The sequence below is a fragment of the Garra rufa genome, chromosome 3, assembly GCF_049309525.1.
Source record: "Garra rufa chromosome 3, GarRuf1.0, whole genome shotgun sequence".
NCBI classification, from domain to species: Eukaryota; Metazoa; Chordata; class Actinopteri; order Cypriniformes; family Cyprinidae; genus Garra; species Garra rufa.
In genome coordinates, this window is record NC_133363.1 from 59407815 (window position 1) to 59433588 (window position 25774).

Sequence of the window (25774 nt, forward strand, 5' to 3'; positions counted from 1 at the left end):
AGATGAATATTTCATTATGATATTTTATATTTGTTGTTGAATTGTTGGTCACATGTAACAGTGTAATTGTCTACTAACATGAGAATGTTTTGAAATGTTAAAAGCATTAAGTTAAAATTATATTATATAGTGCGAGTTAAAAAGCACATTTAAAAAAAAAAAAAAAAGAGAAAAGTTGGGAGGTTGTGTCAAAGCATAGCTCAGTAGCTTAGTACATATGTGACCCTGGACCACAAAACCAGTCATAAGGTTAAATTTTACAAAACTGAGATGTATATATCATATGAAAGCTCAATAAATAAGCTTTCTACTGATGTATGGTTTGTTAGGATAGGACAATATTTGGCTGAGATACATCTATTTGAAAATCTGGAATCTGAGGGTGCAAAAAAATCAAAATACTGAGAAAATCACCTTTAAAGTTCTCCAAATTAAGTTCTTAACAATGCATATTACTAATCAAAAATTACATTTTGATATGTTTGCAGTAGGAATTTTACAAAAAATCTTCATGGAACATGATCTTTACTTAATTTCCTAATGATTTTTGGCATTAAAGAAAAATCGATCATTTTGACCCATACAATGTATTTTTGGCTATTGCTACAAATATACCCCAGCGACTTAAGACTGGTTTTGTGGTCCAGGGTCACATATAAGATACATAAATGTAGTTTCCTTTGTCTGAGTACAAGGTTTTATTTTTTTCAATTTTGCACCCTTTATTTCTCAATAATAACTGAGCAGCAAACCATCATACTAGAATGAATTCTGAAGGATCATGTGACAAGGAAGCCTAGAGTAATGACGCTGTAAATATATGGCATTTTAAAAGACATTCAAATAGAAAACATTTATTTATAATATTTCACATTATTTTATTTTTTATTTTATTTTATTTTTTATTTTTTTTATTAAATAAATCCAGCCTTGGTAAGCACAAAACAAGTCAAACGTTTTTAAAAAAGAAGATTTGTAATGTTTTTTAAAGAAGTCTCTTCTGCTCACAAAGCCTGCATTTATTTGATCCGAAGTACAGCAAAAGCTGTACAATTTTGAAAGATTTTAACTATTTTCTATTTAAATATCTTTTGAAATTTCTGTGATTTCAAAGCTATTTTTTTGCATCACTCCAGTCACACAATCCTTCAGAAATCATTCTAATATTCTGATTTGCTGCTTAAAAAAACATGTATTATTATTACTATGTTGAAAACAGCTGAGTAGAATTTTTTCAGGTTTTCAGAAAAACAGCATTTATCTGAAATAGAACATTTATCTGAAATAGAAATGAGTAACATTATAAATGTCTTTATCAACACTTTATCAATTTTAAGCATTCTTGCTAAATAAAAGGTTTTATTTTTAGAATTGCCTTCTGACTCCAAACTTTTAAATGGTGTAGTGTAAAATGTTACAAAAGCTTTTTTTTTTTCAGATAAATGCTGATCTTTTTAAAAATATACTCAACTGTTTTAAATATTGATGCGAATAAAAAAATATGTCTTGAACAGCAAATCAGCATATTAGAATCATTCCTGAAGGATCAAGTGACACTGAAGACTAGAGTAATGATGCTGAAAATGTTGCTTTGATCACAGAAATAAATTACATTTTAAAATATATTCAAATAGAAAACAGCTATTCCAAATCATAAAAATATTCTGTTTTGCTGTATATTGGATCAAATAAATGCAAGCTTGGTGAGCAGAAGAGACTTCTTTAAAAAAAACATTAAAAATCCTAATGTTCACAAACTTTTGACTATTAGTGTAGAAGCTAAAATAGTGCAAGAAAGACCATACAAGAATTCAGAATTCAAATAAAATGATGATTTCATTATCGCTTATATTCTGAATCAACAATGTAAATCAGCGGGAAATTTTCTTTAATCTTAAAATCCTTACAAGAGTATTAAACATGAATAAACAGATAAATGAATGCTGAAGTAACTGCGTAAATTAGTGGGATAATTCACTACTAACAAAATGAGGTTTTAATAAAAGTTGGCTGTCTATGCAATATAGAAACATGTTTTATTTAAATCGGTGCAACCCTACTAGAGAAAAAGGGTTGTAGTTAAAAAAAAAAATGAAAACATCAATACCTGTAATTCCTATACTGCACAAAAAACAGAAGGCTTTAATCTTTCATACCATGAGAGAGGGTTTCTGAATGCTCTGACAGCTATTGTTAGTGAACAGTGCACTCTAGTGATCATTATGGAACAGAACCATGAGTTCTGCCTTCTATAGGACAGTTATTGAAGCTGGTCAAATTCAGACCACAATGAATGCTTAAAATCAACATCATAAAGTGTTGATTATGTATTATTCATGAGTGCATGTTCTTCCAGAGGAAAAAAATGTTTGTCTTTATAATCTCTAATCAAAATGTATTAACACACTTTTCAACTCTATCCCACAATAAATAATTCTGCTATGTATGCACTTTTCATTAACCAATAAAGTACTTATAGATAAAAGTTCTAGGTTTTATTCTGAAATATATCAGATAATAGAAGTACAATGGTTGCAAAAGACATTTCATGTTAATATTAATTTTATACTGAAAATATGAAACATGAGTTGTGCACGATATATAGGAGTTTAAGGACATCTGTTTTGACCGTCACACTTACCGATCTCAGCTGGGAGATGCATCACTGCAGAACTCTGCTGAACAAATGCCCTGGAAATCAAAAAATCAAATTTTACCCTCCGTACAAAAAAATACTCATACTCAGGTAAAAAATGTCCACATTGAAACCCATTAAAAATTTCTTAACCCAGGTCCATTTGACTATAAAATGATGCAATATTTGCTAATAGGCATTCATTCTATCAGCAAGGCTTCAAACTTAACATATTTACCATTTTTTACTAGACTCTGCTATCTTTTCAAATTTGGCATTTACTTTTTTTTTTAATCTAACACAACATAAAAATATAAATGCCTCAAAAATAATGTTGTTGTTCTTCACTGACACACCCAAGAATCTAATAAGCAAAGAAAAAATTCTAAAAAATTACTATTATTTTTAATTTTTCATAAAAAAAAAAAAAAACACTTGAGGCATTATGCAATCAAACCAGCATTTAAAGGGTTACAATTCTGAAAATTAATGAATGTTTGGTATTTTTATGACAGTTTTCAGACATGGATATATTATTTTTTGATGCACAGGGGGTTAAATAAATTAATATTAAATAAATATTAATAATATGTGATAAATAAATTATGAATGCATAATTGCATGCTACTTTTTAAAATGTTGCATTAAGTGCATACTTACTATTAAGCAGTAAGAAGTACACTAACAAATTAAAATACCCATATTATGGGAGGGACGCTTACCGGCTTCGTAAACTGACGTCATCACGCAGCGTGGACTCGTTTGCAGCCAGAAGCATCTGGAGGCACTTTCTTGCTTCCCTCCAAGCATCATAACCCAGAGCCATAAAAGCATTGAGAGTGGGCTTTGAAGAAGAAGAAAAGCATAAGGATGCATTAGAATTTATCATATTTAATACAAAACTACATTGATAAAGCTCACCTGTTCAAAAACATCCTGATGGGGTCCAAGAGCCGGTCCATTGAAAAGATGCTTGATAACACTAAGATCCAAGATCTGGTCTCCAATGGCAATGCCAATTCTGTGCCTGGGCTGTTATATCCAAATATAAGTTAGAATATTTGCATGAATTTCACAAAAACCCATCATAATGTTCTCCAGAATGTTTATAGATGCTCTAACAGACTTCAAATGCTCAGTGTCAGAAATGATAATACTTTAAATACTAAACGTGCTTTTGCAACATTGCAAATGCTGACAATCAAGCCAATAAAGCTTTGTTGACAATAAAGGTTTACTTTAGACTCAGAGTGCAGATTTTCAGATGTGCATTTTGACCTTTGAAACTTTGTGTCCACACACAATTGCAGTGTAAGTAATACTATTCTGAGTAACATCATTTGCTAATTTTATAAAGCTAAACACGCTTTTATTAAATAAGACTTTAGTAATTCAGTTCAACCAGACTGGTAACACTGTGATTCCCAAGAATGAATAAACCGTATACTCACATTATCCGGCGTGGAGAAAACTCCGTAAGGCAAATTGTGATAAGAAAAGTCACTTTTCTCTTCCATTTTGACGAAAGACATTTTGAAGTTGAAGTCGTACTCTGAAATACTTCTCAGAGTAAACAGCAGCGCGAGTAACCCCTTCCAGATGTGCACTTGAGACATATGAAAGTTACCGCCCCACGTGTCGAAACGGAGAGCCAATCAGAGACGCCCCCTTCTATCCTCCCTACGTCAAGTACACTTCTTCTACTCGATGTGACTCAGCAGAAAACTGCCAACCACAGAACGCTTCCCGATCGAAGAGTATGGTTCCCATTATTTGAACTAATTCCTAATGTTCTAGGAACGTTTTTAGTGTGACAACCTGATTAAAGCATTGCCTAACGAAACATACAGTGCCTTGCAAAAGTTATTCATACCCCTTCATTTTTTCACATTTAGTTTTGTTGCAGCATTATGTTAAACTGCTTTAAATTACTTCTTTTCCCACATCAATCTACATCTCTTACTCCATAATGACAAAGCACAAAACAGGTTTGTAACAACTTTGCAAATTTATTAGAAATAAACAAAACTGAAAAGATCCCGTTGCATAAGTATTCATACTCTTTTCTGGGACACTCGAAATTTAGCTCAGGAGCATATTGCTTCTAGATGTTACTGCACTTCGAGTGGCAAATTCATTTGAATGAGTATGATTTAGAAAAGCACACACCTCTCAGAAAAAGGTCTAACAGCTGAAAATGCATATCAGAGCAAAGACCAAGTCCTGAGGTCAAGATAACTGCCTGTAGAGTTCAGTGACAGACTTGCGTTAAGGCAATGATCTAGGGAAGAGTTCAGAAAAAAATCTGCTGGATTTGAAGGTTCACAGAAGCATGTAGCCTCCATTCTCCATAATGGAAGACGATTGGAACAACTAGGACTCTAGAAAATGTCTGCCAGCCCCCATCCAAGCTGACAGAGCTTGAGAGGTGAAAAGGTGAGGCAAAGAATGGCAGATAATTGCCAAATGCAGATGTGCAAAGCTCGTCACATCATACTCAAAAAAACTTGAGGCTGTAAAGGTGCTTCAACTATGTACTGAGTTAAGGGTATGAATACTTACGCAATGTACTTATTTCAGTGTTTTATTTTTAATAAATTTCTAAAAAAAGCAAATCTGGTTTTTGCTTTGTCATTATTGTGGTGTATGGAGTGTAAATTGATGTGGGGAAAAAATAATTTAAAGCAGTTTAACATAATTCTGCAACAAAACGTGGAAAAAAAATGAAGGGGTATGAATACTTTTGCAAGGCACTGTATATTCCGTACAAAATGGATATTCTATTTATTAAATTTTATCAATTCCTAATATGATAAAAATGTTACTTTTAGGTTTACAATTACAAGCCATTGCTAAGAAGGGTTGCCAGGTTTTCACAACAAAACCGGCCCAATTGCTACTCAAAACTAGCCCAATCGTGTTTCGAGGGCGGTCCCCCGGTAAAAATAGCATTCCAGGGGGGAAAATACACATTTTTTGGTGGGTTTTCTCTGGTAAAATTTGCATTCCAAAGGCTAAATATGACATTTTTGAGGTCGTTTCAACCCGCGGACATGAAAAACAACTCGCTGCAGCAGTATAAAATGGCCCGAGTTGGCAACACTGTTGCTAAGCATAGTGTGAAAATCATACAAATTCTGTAATATGCAAAAGATCATTTACTACACATGCAAGGCAAGAATTATTACAAATTGTATCATATATCAACAATGTTGGGGAAAGTTACTTTTAAAAGTAATACATTACACTACTTTTGAGTTACTTTTTAATTCTGGGCAGGGCTTGCTTGTTTGTTAGTAATATAAAAAATTAGTTTAGTTTAGCAAATGTAAAAGCCCTTTCACATTAAAAAGCGAAATGAATAAGCCTAAGGCTGAAGGAAAGTAAATAAACATCTGTACAGTAGAACTGTAGGTAAAGGAAGTTCAACACTCTTCAGCAGTGACAAAAATGAAGCACAGATGTTAGTTAATCTAAAGTAATTTTTGCTTATTAGTATGGTTGAATTGGATCAAAGTTCAGCAGCAAAGACATTGGTTAATAAAATGAGATTAAATACATAAAGGAAACAAAAAGTAGCGCAGTAAATGAAAAATGTGTGTAATGTGTTATTTTACTAGAAAAAAGAAATCTGATTACCAGTCATAAGGGGAAAAAAATATGAATAAATAAGCTTTCCATTGATGTATGGTTTGTTAGGATAGGACAATATTTGGCCGAGATACTCTTAAATCTGAGGGTGCAAAAAACTCAAATATTGAGAAAATTGTCTTTAAAGTTGTCCAAATGAAGTTCTTAGCAATGCATATTACGAATCAAAAATTAAGTTTTGATATATTTATGGTAGGGAATTTCCAAAAAATATCTTCATGGAACATGATCTTTAACATCCTAATGAATTTGGCATAAAAAAAAAAAAAAACTATTCGGCCCATACAATGTATTTTTGATAATTTACAGTGACTGCAGGGCAAGAATTGTAAAAATAAATATGTAAATATTTCACAATTTTCTGCAGTTTACTCCATTCAGTGGTTCACGTCACTGTTAATCAGTTCGTGCTCTACTACTCTCTTAAAACAAAGGTGCTTCATAATGCCACAGAAGAACTTTTTTGTCCAAATGGTTGCATAAAGAACCTTTAACATCTGCAGAACCTTTCGGTTTCACAAAAGGTTCTTCATGGCAAGAGAAGGTTCTTCAGATTATAAAAACGTAAGAAAGAGATGGTTCTTTAAAGAACCTTTGACTGAATGGTTCTTTGTGGAATCAAAAATGGTTCTTCTGTGGCATCGCTGTGAAGAACCTCTTAAAGCACCTTTATTTTTAAGAGTGTAGGAATATAATTTTTAGAAACCTTTTTAGTGTTATAACCTAATAACAAATGTTACTATTTTGTAACTATAAATTAGCTAACATTTTCAGAACACAAAGACTTTTTTTTTTTTTACAGACAACATTGAATAAACACCTTATCTCATAATGAATGCTTTCATTATTATATATATATATATATATATATATATATATATATATATATATATATATATATATACACACATTTTGTTCCCATCCTTCAACATTATGGTTTTATGGTTAATAAATATGCATCAGGGTTAAACAGTGTGAAAATCATAATTAAGCATTCAAACTAAAATATTTTGCAGAGGACTTTAGCTTTTTGTGTACTATGGGTTTGTCTTTCTTTAAAAAGTTTCATAATCTACATTTGACAAATGTACTGTTGCTACTCAGTGATATCACAGATACTGTAATGATTGTTCAACATCCTGTCAGCAACCAAATATGCAATCATACTTTAACCACTTGTACTTGACTTGTACCTTTAGACAACATTGCAGGTAAAACTAAAAAGCAGGATTTGCCTTTGTGTTGTCTTTAATCTGATGATTAATTAAAATTTATAATATATACAGACATATAATGTTTTTAAACAAACTAGGGAGACTGTATACTTGGAGCGCTTATTACAGTGTGATGTGTAAAACTTTATTGAACATGAACGCAGTGAATACACAATCATAAATAAAACCACTCGCAACTTTCACTCACTCTAATAAATGAACTATAAGAATAATGTAAATCACAGTCTGTAATGAAGTGCAAAAAACCTGTTAAACCGGAGACCGAGGTCGCAAAATGTAATAATTAGTATATTTGAAATGACTTATAAACCTCTTAATGTTTTTTAAACCATGAAGAAGCAAATACAGTAATCGATAATAAAACCTCATCTTTTTTATATTAGGTAAATAAAGTCATTTTCTTGCTTACAATTGTTATTGAAAACAACTAAAATAAGACATTCTGGCAATGGTTTTATCACGCACGCTTTGTTCTTCACCAGAAATGCACAGTCAACTCAATCGAAAACACCATTTATTAATGCAAATTAAATTAGTAATCATATAAATATTTAGCGGTGTACATACCACAGTATTTTGTAAGTAAATAAATTTGAGAGGTAAAAATGAAACAAAGGGACAAAACAAATTTGCGTATGTGTTTCATTGTAGCATGCACAATTCAAGGTTTCAAGGAAAAGAGGGTATAAAACATCTTTGCAATCTTCAGGTCAAATCTTTTTGATTTTCTCCCCGACGACAAGAGGGTTTTCCTTCCTTATTTTCTCAGCTGCATCAGCCTTGTAATCAAAGCTACAGTTGTGAACGTCTGAGTATCGGTGAATGCTGCAAAACAACTGTCCGCACCGGCAGTCGAAACCTTTCATATAGAAACAAAACCTAAATTAGCTCAATATACTCAAGATCTGCAGGCAGAAAAATGTCATGCAACATAAACGCCAGTGGTCAGGTGTTAGAATCTAACCTGTTGCATGCAAAGTTTCATTATATGTGTATATATATATACACAATTGAAGTCAAGTATACATACACCTTGCAGAATCTGTAAAACATTAATTATTTTATCAAAATAAGAGGGATCATACAAAATGCATGTTATTTTTTATTTAGTTCTGATCTGAAAATGATATTTGCCATAAAAGACGTTTACATATAGTCTGAACGAGACAATAATAGTTGAATTTATAAAAATAACCCTGTTCAAAAGTTTACATACACTTGATTTTTAATACAGTGTTGTTACCTGAATGATCCACAGCTGTGTTTTTTTGTTTGTTTAGTGATAGTTGTTCATGAGTCCCTTGTTTGCCCTGAACAGTTAAACTGCCTGCTGTTCTTCAGAAAAGTCCCACAAATTTTTAGGTTTTTCAGCATTGTGTATTTGAACCCTTTCCAACAATGACTATGACATTGACTAAGATCCATCTTTTCACACTGAGGGACTCGTATGCAACTATCACAGAAGGTTCAAACACTTGCTGATGCTTCAGAAGGAAACAATGCATTAAGAGCCAGGGGTGAAAACTTTTGAATAGAATGTGCCCATTTTTCTTATTTTGCCTAAATATTATATTTTTGCTTCATTTAATACTGGCCTTCAGAAGCTACTTACATGTTTCCCAGAAGACAAAATAAGTTTTACCCTAATGTTCAAATTCCTAATGTTTTCACCCCCTGGCTCTTAATGCTTTGTCTTTCCTTCTGGAGCATCAGTGAGTGTTTAAACCTTTTTGTAATAGTTGCATATGAATCTCATTGTTGGAAAGGGTTAAATAAACAAAAATGCAGAAAAACCACAGAATTTGTTGGACCTGAAGGACTTTTCTGAAGAACAGCAGGCAGTTTAACTGTTCAGGACAAACAAGGGACTCATGCAAGGTGCAAGAAAACATTTGACTTGAACTGTATATGTATATAGTAATGCATTGCAAATGTTTTTACATACCAGTGAGCCCAACTTTCTTGCGGCAACAAAAGCAGCGGTTTTTCTTGGGTCTGGATTGCTCTGGTACGTCTGAGGCTGAGAGTTTAACACAGGTGTCAAAGATTTTAAAATGCTGCTAACATAAAGAACATTTAAATGAGATTCTGAAAATCAAAAGATCTTGGTCGGCATCCGGCTTTGAGCCTGAAACCTTTCCCTCAGACATTATTGATCAAAACATGCTGAAGAAAATGTGGGAGACATGAAGCACAGATGCACTTTCTGATCCTGATACTCACCAGAAACTCTATCTATGGGTTGACAAGTTTCATCTAGCTTCCTCTTTCCTCGCGTTATGCAATCCTCCGTTGATGAGTTACCTGACGCGGACGCCTGAATGTTTCTCGCCGATTTTCTGCATGATACTTCTTCTGTACAAACAAACACAGTCAGTTATCCTAAAGAATCAACACGACAGGTCAATAAACTCAATTGCACACTTTACACTAGAAACAGGTTTAGCAACAGCTTTAAGCCTTAGATTTTTTGCCCTAATGTTTGTTTGTGATGCACTATAATTTTTTAAAACCAGAAAATGTGCATTATTCATTAACTAGGCTGTTTTGTTTTGGAAGGTTAACACTTTTGTTAACCAACCAAATAGAAAAAACTAGACATGATTATTGATGGTTATATACAGTGCCTTGCAAAAGTATTCATACACCATTTTTTTCACATTTTGTTTTGTTGCAGCATTGTTAAACTGCTTTAAATTAGTTTTTCCCCACATCAATTGACACTCCATACATATATAATGACAAAGCAAAAACCAGATTTGCAAATTTTACAAATTTATTAAAAATAAAACCCTGAAATAAGTACATTGCATAAGCATTCATACCCTTAAAGGATAACTATTGCCAAAATGCAACCTGGGCTGCTTTTTTTTTTTTTTTTTTTACTGTAAACGAGACAAACATATATCTAAAAGCATAATTACGACAAACGAGCCGTTTTTGAGATTGACCATGATTTTGTTTTGTAGTCAATGGATAGCTTTAGGAGCCATCCATTCTCGCATTCGGAGATCGACACCTCTTGACTGGCAAGACGGCCGTGAGCGGAAACTCAAACAGTGAAAGTGAGTTGTTCAAAACATTTCTTTAAACTCTGTGTACAGTCGTGGCCAAAAGTTGAGAATGACACAAATATTAGTTTTCACAAAGTTTGCTGCTAAACTGCTTTTAGATCTTTGTTTCAGTTGTTTCTGTGATGTACTAAAAATATAATTACAAGCACTTCATACGTTTCAAAGGCTTTTATCGACAATTAAATGACATTTATGCAAAGAGTCAGTATGTGCAGTGTTGGCCCTTCTTTTTCAGGACCTCTGCAATTCGACTGGGCATGCTCTCAATCATCTTCTGGGACAGATCCTGACTGATAGCAACCCATTCATTCAAAATCACTTCCTGGAGTTTGTCAGAATTAGTGGGTTTTTCTTTGTCCACCCGCCTCTTGAGGATTGACCACAAGTTTTAAGATTTGGGGAGTTTCCAGGCCATGGACCCAAAATATCAACGTTTTGGTCCCCGAGCCACTTAGTTATCACTTTCGCTTATTGGCACGGTGCTCCATCGCGCTGGAAAATGCATTGTTCTTCACCAAACTGTTGTTGGATTGTTGGAAGAAGTTGCTGTTGGAGGGTGTTTTGGTACCATTCTTTATTCATGGCTGTGTTTTTGGGCAAAATTGTGAGTGAGCCCACTCCCTTGGATGAGAAGCAACCCCACACATGAATGGTCTCAGGATGCTTTACTGTTGGCATGACACAGGACTGATGGTAGCGCTCACCTTTTCTTCTCCGGACAAGCCTTTTTCCAGATGCCCCAAACAATCGGAAAGAGGCTTCATCGGAGAATATGACTTTGCCCCAGTCCTCAGCAGTCCATTCGCCATACTTTTTGCAGAAGATCAATCTGTCCCTGATGTTTTTTTTGGAGAGAAGTGACTTCTTTGCTGCCCTTCTTGACACCAGGCCATCTTCCAAAAGTCTTGGCCTCACTGTGCGTGCAGAAGCGCTCACACCTGCCTGCTGCCATTCCTGAGCAAGCTCTGCACTGGTGGCACTCCGATCCCGCAGCTCAATCCTCTTTAGGAGACGATCCTGGCGCTTGCTGGACGTTCTTGGACGCCCTGAAGCCTTCTTAATGCAGTGGAAAGTTTTTTTCGGGATTAAGTTAATTTTCATGGCAAAGAAGGACTACGCAATTCATCTGATCACTCTTCATAACATTCTGGAGTATATGCAAATTGCTATTATAAAAACTTAAATATTGGAAATTGGAAAAGTTGCTGCTTATGTAATTCTCATAAGTTTTGGCCACGACTGTACACAAACAATGTTCTCAATGCTCGAGTTCATGTGTAGAGACCCAGGCGATACTTCGAGCAAAGTTTCACGGTGTGTCGAGCCTTCTTAGTCTTGTAAAAATATCGATTTTGATGCACTCAAATTTATGCCCCTAGTTTTCCCATTCACCGGCCATTGACCACAAAACGAAAAAAAAAAAAAAAAAAAAAAAAAAGGCACGTTTGTCGTAATTATGCTTTTAGATGCAAGTTTGTCTCGTTTACAGAAAAAAAAAAAAAAAAAAAGACAGCCCAGGTTGCATTTTGCCAATAGTTATCCTTTAACTCAGTACATAGTTGAAGCACCTCTACAGCCTCAAGTCTTTTCGGGTATGATGTGACAAGCTTTGCACATCTGCATTTGGCAATTATCTGCCATTCTTTGCCTCACCTTTTCACCTCTCAAGCTCTGTCAGCTTGGATGGGGGCTGGCAGACATTTTCTAGAGTCCTAGTTGTTCCAGTCGTCTTCCATTATGGATAATGCTTCTGTGAACCTTCAATGCAGCATATTTTTTTCTAACTCTTCCCTAGATCATTGCCTTAATGCAAGTCTGTCACTGAGCTCTACAGGCAGTTATCTTGACCTCAGGACTTGCTTTTTGCTCTAATAAGCATTTTCAGCTGTTAGACCTTTTTCTGAGAGGTGTGTGCCTTTCTAAATCATACTCATTTAAATGAATTTGCCACAGTTTAACTCCACTCGAAGTGCAGTAACATCTAGAAGCAATATGAATGCTCCTGAGCTAAATTGAGTGTCCCAGAAAAGGGTATGAATACTTATGCAACTAGATCTTTTCAGTTTTTTTATTTCTAATGAATTTGCAAAGTTGTTACAAACCTGTTTTGTGCTTTGTCATTATGGTGCATGAGATGTAGATTGATGTGGAAAAAAAGTTTAACATAATGCTGCAACAAAACGTGAAAAAAAATGAAGGGGTATGAATACTTTTGCAAGGCACTGTATTAAAATATATATAAAACCATTGAAAAGTTTTGGATCAGTAGGATTTTTTTAAGTAATTTCTGCTTACTGCTCACAAGGCTGCATTTATTTATTACGAAAATACAGTAAATATAGTAATACTGAAATATTATTACGATTTAAATTAACCATTTTCTATTTGTCTATATTTTAATAATGTAATTTATTCCTGTGATGCAAATCTGAATTTTCAGCATCATTTCTTTCAGTCTTTAGTGTTACACGTTCATTCAAACACAGTTAGATATCCTAAAGAATCAACACAACAGGTCCATAAACTCAAATTAATTTGCATACTATACACTAGAAGCAGGGTTAAGTCTTAACAGCTTTAAGTTTTAGTTTTTGCCCTAATTTTTGCTTGTGATGCACTAATTATTTAAAACCAGAAAATGTGCATTATTCATTAACTAGGCTGTTTTGTTTTGGAAGGTTAACACTTTTGTTAACCAACCAAGTAGAAAAACAAATAAACAAGGTTATTGACAAATGCGAAACATTTATATAAAAATGAAAACTACCATTCAAAGGTTTTTTGTGAAAGAAGCACTTTCTGCTCACCAGGTCTGCATTTATTTAAACAAAAAAATACAGTACAAACATATTATGAAATATTACAATTTTAAATAAGCATTTTTTTAAAATGTAATTTATTCCTATGATGCAAATCTGAATTTTCAGCATAATTACTTCAGTCTTGTTGAAAACAGTTGTGCTTATATATATATATATATATATATATCTGTGACACCCTTTTTCAGGATTCTTTGGTGAATAAAGTTACAAAGAACAGAATTTACTCAAAATAGAAATCTTTTGTAACAAAAAAAAGTCAATTTAACATCCTTGCTGAACAAAAGTATTAAATTCTTTAAACAAAACATACTAACCCTGAACTTTTGAATCATAGCATAGATTGTACAAATAAATACACATCACTAAAAAGTCTTCAATCAACATTTACTTAATAACCTTTTTCTTTTAATCTATCTAATAAGAAATTCTACCTAATCAACAAACAAAAGCCTAATAATCAGTAAAATCAGTAGACATGCAAATGTAAAAAGAAGAAAACAGGGCTTTTAATCAAATGTAACAAGTGAACTTTGAGCACTTATTGGCCTCGTCTCAAAGCAAACAATCAAATGCATTTGAAAGATGATGTCTGGCTGTTTCTTTAGAGTTTGGCAGAGCATTTGTCTCTTTCTGTGTCATGGTAATCTGCTCAGTGTCTGGTTTTGGAGTGGGGGAGGACATAATAAATGGGTCAAAGTGAAAAAGGGAAAGTACCTGGTGTTTTCAGGCCTGATTGAGCTGCTGCTGAAGCACCATCTTTATGTGTAACTGCTGCTGCTGGTGTTGGTGATGGTGATGGCGATGGCGATGAGAAACACTGACTGGAGAAGATGATGAGAAAAGATTGCTGTTATATATAAGTGACAATACATACCTGTTGTGTATAACTTGGAAGTGGCTGTAATGACCAAAACCTTATATCAAAGTATGAGTAATTTATATCACTGCTGGAAATTAAATAAGAAACGGTTTCTATATTTAATAACCATTCTGTAGTGCCAATGTGTGGATAAACCAAAAAAAAAAAAAAAAAAACTAGAACTAATGAGTTTTCCATAAAAAAAGTAACATTATTTTAGCTAGCTGCCAAGGAAACACTTCTCGTTTTTAATTAGTTTAACAAAGTACTAAAATAATTTAAGCTGAAATTAAATAAATAAAAACTATCCACCCTTTTTTTCCCCCATAAGAACACACGTGGCCATTTGTAAGTTTCATGGGTCAGGCATCCAGCTATTTTTAGCTGTACAAAACAGCTCATTTTGCAGCATCTTACCATATTATTTTAATGCATTACTCCGTGTCTACACCGGACGAGAGTGGCGCGGCGCCACAAAATACAATAGAACCCATTATGCTGTCTACACTGGATGCGGCCTGGCGCGACACGGCAAATCCCCGACGCGTTCTATTTATGACGTGCTCACACAAAGTTTAAATGATTTGCAACGGTCGCTTGGTCGCGTCCAGTGTAGACAGACTTTAGCTGTTGCGGCGCGACGCGTCCGGTTTAGACACAATGTTATCTTAATTATGAACACACTGGTTTGTAGGGCAAACAGTTTTACAGTGTTATTCTTCTTGTTGGGGAGGGCGATGTGGCAAAAATGTCAAAGTTTTTTTTTTTTTTTCAGAAACATCACGATTTTATCACAATTCTTTGTCATGTTAATTTGACTATTTTACAAGTTGTCTGAGCTACCCTGGAAATCCAGAGGTCTCGCGAGAGCACAATTTGAATTGTCTCTGCAAGACACTCTGGTATCGAGCAATGATGCACATTACTGCAATACGTAAGCAGTTCTGGGAACCAATCAAATCGGTGTATCTGATGTAAGCTGATGACGACTTCGCTGCGATGTCCGGAATCATTTAGTAAACATTGAAAGATGGCTACAGATGAAAACCAGTTGTTTGAAACGGCTTCGGCCGCTACAATGACCGAGTTAGACTTGGCTTTTCATTTAAAAGAGGAACAGAAAACCGTGCTCGAATCGTTCCTTTGCAAGAAGGACGTTTTTGCTGTTTTGCCGACTGGATACGGCAAGAGTTTAATCTATCAGTTAGCTCCGCTGGTAGTTAAGCGTATGGGGTGACCACGAAGAGGAACAGATCTGAAGCGGGCAATGCCAGATAGCATTCGGCAGTCTCGAGTCCTGGCTGTTAAAAAAGAAGTGGCGATAAATGTTATCGAACAAGGTCTACCGGGACAACCTGATCGGGATTGTGGTGGATGAGGTCCATCTAATTTACAAATGGTAAGAGTCACTTGGTAAACTTACTGTATCGAAAAACTGAACTATTCAATAGTAATACAATAGCCTAACTTGAACAGGACGATATGTCTTGCTGCTGAATGAAACGCTAGTGTCCATCCACATATTAGTTGATAGTTAATGAATAGTTTGATCGGACCTAATTGTTTTATGAGGTTGATTCGGCTGTCGTAATTAATAGTTATTAATCTTGTCACATTGTTTGTCATAACATTGAAATCCACTCTTATATGTGACCCTGGACCACAAAACCAGTCATAAGGTAAAATTTTACAAAACTGAGATGTATACATAATATGAAAGCTCAATAAATAAGCTTTTTATTGATATATGGTTTGTTGGGATAGGACAATATTTGGCCCGAGATACATCTATTTGAAAATCTGGAATCTGAGGGTGCAAAAAAATCTAAATACTGAGAAAATCACCTTTAAAGTTTTCCAAATTAAGATCTTAACAATGCATAATACTAATCAAAAATTACATTTTGATATATTTATAGTAGGAATTTTACAAAAAATCTTCACGGAACATGATCTTTACTTAACTTCTTAATGCTTTTTGGCATAAAAGAAAAATCAATAATTTTGACCCATACAATGTATTTTTGGCTATTGCTACAAATATACCCCAGCGACTTAAGACTGGTTTTGTGGTCCAGGGTCACATATGTTCACCGTCGCTCTGGATACGTCACACCGTGTATTGTTGTGATTGGTCGTGGCGTTATCCAATTGCGTGCAGTGAGAGTTTCAATTGCATGCTTGGTGCCGCCCCTCGAGTTAGGCTCTTTTCATTGCTCGATGCCAGACCCTTAATCTTAATAGATTAGGGTCTGGATTTTTCCAGGCTATGTCTGAGCAGCAGTACAGCCAAACTAATTTCCCCATTTTAAAACCAAAAACTTACAAAAGTAACAAAATATAAAATAAAATAAAAATATTGCAGATAGGCCAAAGTGGACAAAGATAAAATATCTTTGTCATTATTTTATCTTTGTTATTAAACAATAAGAACAAAGATAAGCTACATGTTACAAATACACGTAATATTCAAATAAAACACACAGAACTCAATTTTCAGGTACTGGAGGTGTATTTATCAGTAGCATTCAGGAAATTGAATTAACAAATATAACAATAAAACACTATAACTGTCCCTTTAAATGACAATCAGCATCATGTTTAGTTCTGTTCCTTTAAGAGCTGCATGCATCTAATATACAGACTAACTTAACTGTTCACTTTAGACATAACTGACTGTGTTTATATGTAATCCTTGCCTGTTTTTGACAGTATTAGTGAATCAGATGGCAAAGACAGCATAGTCCAGTAATCAGGCACTGTTTGACAGGCTTTTTAGCGCATGTGCTTTAGGTTTACATGCTCATGAAGTGCATGCCAGAACAGCACGCGGATGAAACAACATTATTTTACTGGCAAGGCTTTGAAGCACAAGCGAATAATGTACTTTTGTGATTGCGAATATGAAGTGCAGTGTCCTGTGAGTGAATGCATGTCGTGTTGTACAATATATTGAGATGGAGGCACACTGTAGCACAATACTATGATATTTATTCAAAAGCAGATCGTGGAGACATTTTAATCTTCCACGATCAAAAATCATCATATCGCACACCCCTACTTCCTGTTATAGCCCTATACCAGATAATGAACTGGAAATCTCACCCATAGGCTTATTTTGTTGAGAGGAAAAGGTGGATATAAGCATTTAAAGAAACTAAAAAAAAAAAAAGACTAAAACTATCTAAAATTAAAATGAATATGCAAAATCTAAAAGAAACTCATTTAAAACATTAATAATAAACAGTAGTACTAGTCAAACTTGGATGAAAAAAATAACACCATTTATAAATTAATAAGTCTGCCATCAGTGCAAAAACAGCTTGACATTATGTAATATGTAGTACCTGAATTTAACACGAATCATGACAGTAGAACTGCCCACTGAAAACAATACAAATTTATCCATTGTTATATAAATGGCAGAGTTGACACATTTCTACCGTATGTACAGTCATACCACTCCTAAACCAGGTTTATACTTCAACAAGAAAGGGGCTTGTTCTTGCCCTTTTGAAATAAGAGTTGCACAAATAAACTACATCTTACGCAATTGCAATGCTTTAAGCAACTTTTATGAGAAATGACAGAAGGGTGGTGAAGAGGAAGATGTTGTACCTGTTTTGTTCATGCTGTGACGTCGATTGTACAGTCATAGATTCTGCTTTACTGCTAATGCTGGAAGACACTGCAGGCAATGAAAAGCAGGAAACCCAACATGTCAACACTTCCATATTAAGTTCTCCTTATTCTTCAGAAGCTGATATACAGTATGACACAAAAGTGAATACACCCCCTCACATTTCAGCAGCTACTTTAGTACATCTCCTCAGGGGACAATACTACAGAAATTAAACTTGGACGTGCAGCTTGTATAGCAACATAGATTTATTGTCCCCTGAAAAGTATTCAACATACAGCCATTATTGTCAAAATAGTTGGCAACAAAAGTGAGTAGTACACCCTTAATGAGCTTATCCAAAGTGTCAATACATTGTGTTAGCACCATTGTTATCTGGCACTGCCTTAATCATTCAGATTTGACCAGAGCTGCACAGGTTGTTGCTGGGATCCTCTTCCATTCCTCACGGAGCTGCTGGACGTTAGACACATGGTGTTTCTCCAACTTACGCTTGAGGATGCCCCACAGGTGCTTAACAGGGTTCAGGTCTGGAGACATACTTGGCCACCCCAACATCTTCACCTTCCTCAGCAAGGCAGTTGTCATCTTGGTGGTGTGTTTGGGATCATTATCATATTGAAAAACTGCTGTTTGGCCTAGTTTCTAGAGGGAAGGCATCATGTTCTGCTTCAGAATGTACAGTACATAATGGAGTCCATGTTTCCCTCAATAACCTGCAGCTCCCCAGTACCAGCAGCACTAATGCAGCCCCAGACCATGATGCTACCACCACCATGCTTGACTGTAGGCAAGACACTTGGTACTTGGTACTCCTCACCAGGGCATTGTCACACAAGCTGGACACCATCTGAGCCAAACAATTTTATCTTATAGCCTCATCAGACCACAGGACATGGTTCCAGTAATTCATGCTCTTGGGCAGGATGTCTTTAGCAAACTGTGGGCTTTCTTGCGAGCCGGCTTCAGATGAGGCTTCCTTCTGGGATGCGCCTATGCAAACCAACTTGCTGCAGTGTGCGGTGTATGGTCTGAGCACTGACAAGCTGACCTTCTACTTCTGCAACCTTTGAAGCAAAGCTGGCAGCACTCATGCATCTGTTTTTGAAGCCAGGTTCTGCACCTGACGCACAGAACGAGTGCTCAACTTTGTTGATCGACCCTTGCAAGGCTTGGAAAACCTCTGTATGACCCTGACCACTGTAGTGTAACTCGGTTTAGGGTGTTACTGAACGTCTAATAGCCTTGGCCATCTTTGTGGAGAGAAACGATTCTAATTCTCAAATCCTCAGAGAGTTCTTTGCCATGAGATGCCATGTTGAACATCCAGTGGTCAGTATGAGAGAATTGTACTTAAAGCAAGATACATAACTTTGTATGCTTCAGTCAAGCAGACAAAAACATAAACATGATGAATAGGACATGTGGCTTTGCATGGTTAAACAATATACTGCTGTTATCACTTAGGGTGTACTCACTTTTGTTGCCAGCTATTTTGACAATAATGGATGTAGAGTTATTTTCAGAGGACAGTCTAATGCTATAAGGTGCACATTGACTACTCTAAAATATATCCATAAAATATAGTTTAATTTCTAGAGTATTGCCCCTTGAGACTACGTTAAGATACTAAAATGGTAGCTGAAATGTGAGGGGTGTACACTGTATATAGCGTTATGAAGTATAACGCGACTGTGTCCACACTAGGTATAAGAACAATCTGACAAGTTTCCAGTGGTGCTACATTGCAACATTGTACGAAACATAAATGGGGGGGGGGGGCTTTGAATCAATAAGACTATTTATTTTAAGAAATTAACACCTTTACTCAGCAAGGATGTATTAAATTGATCGAAAGTGACAGGAAAACATTTATAATGTTATAAAAGAATTTAAATAAATGCTGTTCTTTTTTTCAAACAAGACTTTACAGTCTCTCATGAAAATAGCTTCCTCCATTTTCTCTTTTAATTTGACATCACAAATCTTCCTTACTTTTGCAACCCATTCACAAAGCCAACTAAAAAATGTCTCATTAAAATAAGTCCATGCACAGCATTTTGGGTTGAGATTAAGAACCAATCAACACCATCGCCTGATGTGATCAAATACTGTTGAATTTTGACTGTAAAGTAGTACTTACTGTGGTTCTTTCTGTAATATATCTTACTCACCTGGATCGCTAGACCTGCCACTGTTGTTCTGCCGCTGTAAGGAGTCTTTGTAGCAGACTGAGCACATGCCGTTATTACGAGGATTTCCATAAAACCCACAACCATTAGAACAGAGCAAAGGCACTTGGGTCTGATTGGTCTCCTGGGCCATATCCCTCTCCTGTGGACAGAACAAACAAAGAGATCACAATTACAAAGTCACATACTATGTGCCTTTACCAATGAGTAATTGCTACTTTGACATCATGATCCACAACTCAACTGCAGGGACTAAACAAGATCTAAACGTATGCATGAGAAACCAGTGGTCTGATTCACCTTAAAAGAGCTCCGAGTCTACGATATGTGTTCTGAATACTGAGTGTACGGCTGAATTAGGCTTTGTGCAGATGTTTGAGTGAATAAGACACTTATCTGATCTTCCTCTGACATGTTCTAACTGTCTCTCTGCACCTGTCTGTATACGGTCTGGCTCTCAGGCTACCTGTGTGGCTGTCTCACTTTCATACTCTATAAGCAATGTCCTTGATGTGCTGAAAGATGGCAGAAAAGAGCAATTATACCTTTAAAGAAATAGTTCACCCAAAAAGAATGAAAGATTTTTTCATTAATTATTCACCCTCATGTCGTTCTAAATCCGTAATACAAATAAAGATATTTCTGATGAAATCCGAGGGCTTTCAGACTCTGAAAACAACCAGGTTTAAGTCCCAGAAAGTAGTAAGGATGCATTAAAAAGTCCATGAGACATCAGATGTTTAATCGTAATGTTATGAAGCTATGAGCATACTTTGTGCGCAAAGAATATTCATTTATTCAAATATTTCTTCTCTTCCAGGACAGTCTTCAATGCAAGTTCACAAGAACAAGCATAGTTTTATGGGTTTGGAAAGACATGAGTAATTAAACGACCGAATTTTTTGGGTGAACACTCTTTAAAAAAAAAAAAAAAAAAAAAAAAAAAAAAAAAAAAAAAACAGACAGACAACATGGATAATGCATAGTTGGAATGACAGACAGATTTAATGCAGACAGACAGAAAAATAGAAAACTGGATAGAAAGAGAGATAGAAAGATAAAATGGCACATAGATAGATCAAAAGACATGATATATGGACAGATGGAACAAAGATAAAATGATGGATAGATGGAACGGCAGACAGAACGATAGATAGATAAAGATGGATAAATTGAACAACAGAACAGACAGAATAATACACAGATGGACAGACAGAACACAACAACGTTAGATGGACAGAACGATAGACAAACAGAATGACAGACAGAACGAACGAGACAACATTAGAAGGACAGAACGATAGACAGAACGACAATCAGACAAAGAACGAATAACAAACAGACAGACAAAGAACAAATGAAAGATAGAACAGACAGAGCGACAGACAGACAAGCTAGACACAAAGACAGACAAGAACAGACTTAGAACATGATTATTAAATATAAATTTTAACAAAATTATTATTAATAGTACTATAGAAAGTGAATAATTATAATATACCAGGTACAAATACTGACTTTTTTTGCATTTTAAAATTTAGTTACAAAAAGTTACATCTAAACCCACAAAAATGACACGGTTGTGAGTAACAACAGTGAAGAGTAGGCCAAGTATGGTAACAGGTGAGCCACACTTGAAGTTTGTGCTTTACAATTCACCCATCTAAGTGCACACACAGCAGTTAATAAGGGGTGGAGAAGAGCACTGTTGATTCACCTTCAGATCACAAGTTGTGCATCCAAGTTGACTATCATTACACAAATGCTCCAAAGAGTAAATCCAAACAATGCTTCAAGGCATCAGTGCTTTCAGTCAATGTTTAAGCCAAACAACAGCTTTAAATTAAAGGAGTAGTTCACTTTCAGAACAAAAATGTACAGATAATGTACTCACCCTTTTGTCATCCAAGAAATTCATGTCTTTCTTTCTTCAGTCGTAAAGAAATGGTGGTTTTTGAGAAAAACACTTCAGGATTTCTCTCCATATAATGGAGTTCTATGGTGAACGACTCCTTTAACTTTCAAACGGGTTACTAAAAGTTACTAATCAAATGGCAAAACTACACTGGCTAGTGTACACTAAGCCGCTGTTCTCACATGTGTTGCCCTGTGACAGGCTCTGGCACTAAATCAGACATAGAACAGGTCAGATAAAGACACTCAGTATCTTTCCAGCTATAAGAAACAGGATCACTGAAGATGAGAACACTAGCCAAAAAAGACCAAGAACACCATGACCATTAGAGAACACCTTGACAAAAGCCACTAATGGACCCAAAAATAACACCAGGAAAATAATTAGAGTAGTTCACTTTCAGAACAAAAATTTACAGATAGTGTACTCACCTAGTGTACTCTTTCTTTCTTCAGTCGTAAGGAAATTGTTTTTTTAAGTAAAACATTTCAGGATTTCTCTCCATATAATGGACTTTTATGGTGCGCCCGATTTTGAACTTCCAAAATGCAGCTTTAAAGGGCTCTAAACAATCACAGCCAAGGAAAGAAGGGTCTTATCTAGCAAAAAATATTGGTTATTTTCTAAAAATTACAATTTATATACTTTTTAACATCAAATGCTTGTCTTGTCTAGCTCAGCAAGACACGCATTTGAGATTAAAATGTATAAATTGTAAATGTTTTTAGAAAATAACCAATTGTTCTCTAGATAAGACCCTTTTTTCTCAGCTGGGATCATTTAGAGCCCTTTGAAGCTGCATTTAAACTGTATTTTGGAAGTTCAAACTCAGGGGCACCATAGACATCCATTATATGGAGAGAAATCCTGAAATGTTTCTCAAAAAAACACCATTTCTTTACAACTGAAGAAAGAAAGACATGAACATATTGGATGACAAGAGGGTGACTACATTATCTGTAAATTTTTGTTCTGAAAGTAACCACTCCTTTAATTAAATTAACTTTATTTGGTATATTCGGCAAATGAACCAATAAATAATCATAAAAGCATTCGAGATAATAATGCACCAGGCTGATCGATAACTAACACTAATTTTTCTAATAAAAAATCTAATTTTTTCAATACAGGTAAAATTAAGCATCACAACATTATGAAATATGAATAATTATTCATTTTGAGATCTGCGGAAGTTTGTCTGAATAAAAAAAAAAAGAAGTGGTGGTAATTTCAGGAGGGGGGGGAATCACTTTTCTGAAAGAAAGGGACTTGGATTTGCGATAAATCCCAAGCTGATGATCTCCTACATGATGGAGGAAAGCAAAATATAGTTTCCCAGGTATTTAAAAATAAACAGCAGAAAACTGCCAAGTCAAAATATAGAGCAAAGATAGAGGAAAGTACACTAAACACCGCTAGTTGTTTAAGGCAAGCATAAATACAAGGTTAAGGTTCAAAACTAACAAACTGCTAAACTTGAGTATTAATTTGTCCCACACTTCAAATGATCAGACTTATACTTTACAGAAGGAATGGGGAAGTGGATGCTTCTCTCATTCACACCTGGGAGCTGACATCTGTCTCAGGTGATCCAATCACATTCAATTTAAGCCAGGTTCAAATTTCTTTGTAACTGGATTACTCAAACCCTTTCAGAAGCAAATGTGACTACATGACAATAGTTTTTTTTTTAATTGAATGCATGATGCAATTCACTGCTGCAGTGTCATTATTCAACACACTTCATATATGGTGTGATCTTTTCACCTCAAATGTCAGTTTTTAAAGTCATTTTAAGAAAAAAATCTGCCTTTTGGGAAAAAGCAGCAAAAATTATTACTTTTATCCCATTTGTTTTATTAGCAGATTCTAAAACCATTTGGAAATGGAACTGGTTTAGTGCTTTATATGACATTGCAGTTAGGGTTGATGATGTTGTTAACTTATAGGGAATATATGGGATAAAGATAAAGAAGTGCTTGTGTGGTAGAAGTGTTAAATGTTCCCTTAATACATAACCAGACCACATCTTCACACAATACAAATACTCTAGTCATCTAAGCTAACGCCAGTGTCATGTAAGGGTAACTAGTTATTGGTGTCACTGACAAAGACAAAGAAACAGATAAGTAAACCCACAGTACTCTACAGTAAACCACAATGAGTTCGTTTTGTTTTTAATGCTAGATCTTGTAGCAGTTGGATCCGAGCACTAAGATAATCAGGTTTCCAGATTTAACTTGCACTACTTACACTGTCCTTTGTTTAAGTAATCATATAATAACAATGACAACACCGACTAAAAGCAAATTCCATTGTAATATGTCGCCTATACATACATACGTTTGCCGTTCTTACCTGGTTAATGGTTTATAGTGAGCACCTCTCTGTTTATCTTCTATGTAAAGTCGCTAGCTGTTTAAATGAATGCTGGACATCGTAAAACACATTGAGTAATAATGGAACGGCTTACGTACACGCCCACTGAAGCGCTATTGGCTGCGTCCAGTAAACCACGCCCACGAACATTACAGTTTGAATCACTTTAGCGAATCGGCTCATTTGAACAGTTCGTTTTAGAAAACGATTTATTTAAATGAACGATTCATTAGCCAATTGAAGATATGACACGTTTAAGCATCATCACATTTTTTTTGTTTGTTTAAATATAAAAGATGAATCACCAGTGTTCGTTGAAGAATTAATTATTTGCAATGGCTTTTCACAATATACCCGAATTTTTTAAAAGTATGTACTGTATTAACATCACACACTTCCCTAAAGATAAAACTGAAGTTTTAGAAGTGGACATATGGTTTCTAGTCAACAGCTAAAAAGCCAGTACAGCACAAATCAACAAACAGACAACGTACTAGTTACTCTTTCACCACTGTTTACTTTTCCAACTAACAATATCGCCATTAGCCTGCTATTAACAAAGCTAGCCGTTTTCCAAACGAACAGTTATTTGTTTTCGTACAAACACTCCAAAACTTAATTGTTAGGTAGCTTTTGCTACTCGACTGAATACAACAACAGGTTTTGCTCATGTCAAGTTGGCTAACAGATCACAAACGCCGCAGCTGTTTCACTGATTCAATTGATAACGGCCGCATATAAACTCACCTCCGCACTCCTGACGACTAATTTATCGATGTCGCTGGGTTGAAAGAGTTTGCTTGATTGTCTTGAACTATTAAAATGTTTGCGAAGTGTTTTCGGCGTTGGCCAGCTTCCCTTCCCCCACCAAGTAACAGCCTGTTTGTTAGTTTTGACACTCCAGCCCCCACTTTAACCGAGTCGGTGACGTCACGAAGGGACTTCATAGTTTTCCGGCGGTGACGTTTTTGCGGTATAGACTGTGCCATGTCATCGTCTTACATAGTTATTTTTATATTTTTATTATATTTTATATATTTTTTCTATGATATTCCAGATGAAACTGTGCTATCGTTTTTGGACTGGTTGTTTATAAAAACATAATTTGACTTATAAAAACAAAAAAAGACTTATTTCTTTACTTTTGTTGAATTATGCTGGCACTAAAACACACACATTAGTGTTTACATTAGTGTTTCCTGCTTATTTACTATTATTTATTCTGGCTATCATACATTTTTTTTCATGATTTACAGACAAAAAATGTAATTTATTGTAACAATATTTGTATACCAACCATACAAAATGCATGTTATTGTTTATTTAGCACGTACCTGAATAAGATATTTCACATAGAAATGTTTACATATAG

At 35.1% G+C, this 25774-nt stretch overlaps 2 protein-coding genes across 3 annotated transcripts in view; both read right to left on the reverse strand.

The window, feature by feature from the left end:
* The window catches only part of fah (fumarylacetoacetate hydrolase (fumarylacetoacetase)), a 36462-nt gene extending 32207 nt beyond the window's left edge, over window positions 1-4255 (reverse strand). Inside the window, exons 1-4 of the mRNA XM_073837399.1 lie at window positions 4087-4255; window positions 3557-3667; window positions 3358-3479; window positions 2642-2691 (exon numbers count right to left, since the gene is read on the reverse strand). Of these exons, the coding sequence (XP_073693500.1) occupies window positions 2642-2691; window positions 3358-3479; window positions 3557-3667; window positions 4087-4251 (448 nt within the window). The 5' untranslated portion in view covers window positions 4252-4255. The remainder of the gene's footprint in view (window positions 1-2641; window positions 2692-3357; window positions 3480-3556; window positions 3668-4086) is intronic.
* Window positions 4256-8022: 3767 nt separating this feature from the next.
* Window positions 8023-25278, reverse strand: zfand6 (zinc finger, AN1-type domain 6). Of its 2 annotated transcripts, none has more exons than XM_073837400.1 (7): window positions 25150-25278; window positions 20091-20250; window positions 17895-17964; window positions 14132-14238; window positions 9745-9876; window positions 9467-9541; window positions 8023-8380 (listed from the first exon to the last, which is right to left on the reverse strand). In XM_073837400.1, exons 2-7 carry the CDS (start codon window positions 20239-20241, stop codon window positions 8232-8234), a joined length of 684 nt encoding a protein of 227 aa, XP_073693501.1. In that variant the 5' UTR covers window positions 20242-20250; window positions 25150-25278; the 3' UTR covers window positions 8023-8231. The 2 variants fall into 2 exon arrangements, with proteins under 2 accessions (XP_073693501.1, XP_073693502.1); XM_073837401.1 differs by lacking the exon at window positions 25150-25278 and adding an exon at window positions 24382-24444.
* Between the last annotated feature and the right edge of the window lie 496 nt (window positions 25279-25774).

Excerpts from the sequence above, each read along its gene's own strand:
- zfand6 (XM_073837400.1), bottom strand. The coding sequence starts at position 20,241 with ATGGCCCAGGAGACCAATCAGACCCAAGTGCCTTTGCTCTGTTCTAAT. Across the intron at positions 17,965-20,090 it reads TGGCAGGTCTAGCGATCCAG|TGTCTTCCAGCATTAGCAGT; the intron begins GTGAGTAAGATA and ends CATTGCCTGCAG. Across the intron at positions 14,239-17,894 it reads TCACAGCATGAACAAAACAG|TCAGTGTTTCTCATCGCCAT; the intron begins GTACAACATCTT and ends CATCTTCTCCAG.